The sequence below is a fragment of the Diaphorina citri genome, unplaced genomic scaffold, assembly GCF_000475195.1.
Source record: "Diaphorina citri unplaced genomic scaffold, Diaci psyllid genome assembly version 1.1 scaffold33326, whole genome shotgun sequence".
Lineage (NCBI taxonomy): Eukaryota > Metazoa > Arthropoda > Insecta > Hemiptera > Psyllidae > Diaphorina > Diaphorina citri.
Window position 1 is genome coordinate 1 of NW_007410661.1, and position 636 is coordinate 636.

The 636-nt window shown below is 48.4% G+C and overlaps 1 protein-coding gene across 1 annotated transcript; it reads right to left on the bottom strand.

Annotated features, from left to right (window-relative positions):
* Positions 1-3: 3 nt before the first annotated feature.
* On the bottom strand, positions 4-633 carry LOC103523694 (chitin synthase chs-2-like; the record flags this gene model as incomplete). The annotated part of the gene is made up of 2 exons (XM_008488714.1): positions 4-23; positions 450-633. Coding segments are annotated over 2 exons (204 nt in total), but the record flags the coding sequence as incomplete, so codon positions are not given.
* Positions 634-636: the final 3 nt, after the last annotated feature.

Here is a 636-nt window from a genome sequence, read left to right on the forward strand (position 1 = left end):
CTTCTGATACCAAGCCATTGGACCTGAGTGAGGGGCAGAAGAGTGAGGGACTTGTGAATGATTCTATTGAATTTGCTGTCCGGCTGGGGGACGTTACACAGGGAGTAGACAAGCTTAGTCTGGTTGGGGGACTTTAAACAGGGAGGATACCAGCCTGAATTTCCCTTGCTAAAGAAAAAGCAAATGTTGAGTGCGCAGGGCATTCACTCATAAAATTTGTAGCCAAAACCAAATGTGAGTCCGAAGTTAATCACCCTAGTTAGGGCTGATTGAGAGGCTGACGGAAAACGGCGACCCCGTCTGTACACGGGAAAAGACGAAGAAGATCCTGCTAGAATGAGGCTGAAAAGTCCCTTTACTCCCGCAGTCTAAACAAGGTCTAATATATGACTACATTTTGGAACCCGAGGCACCCCTAAATATGTCCCTGATCCATGGTTTTCCCTTACCTCCTCCCACTGGATGAATACGTCCACACGCGGCACCCAGGTTTCTATTCTTCTTCATCAGATCTACCAGTAGTCGTACAGCGTCCGGTTGAAAATCCACATCTCCGTCTAAGGTGAGTAGGTAAGTGTTCTCGGCCATAACCTCCTTCCTGTCTACCGATAGGGGTAACTCCATGAGGCGGTGACC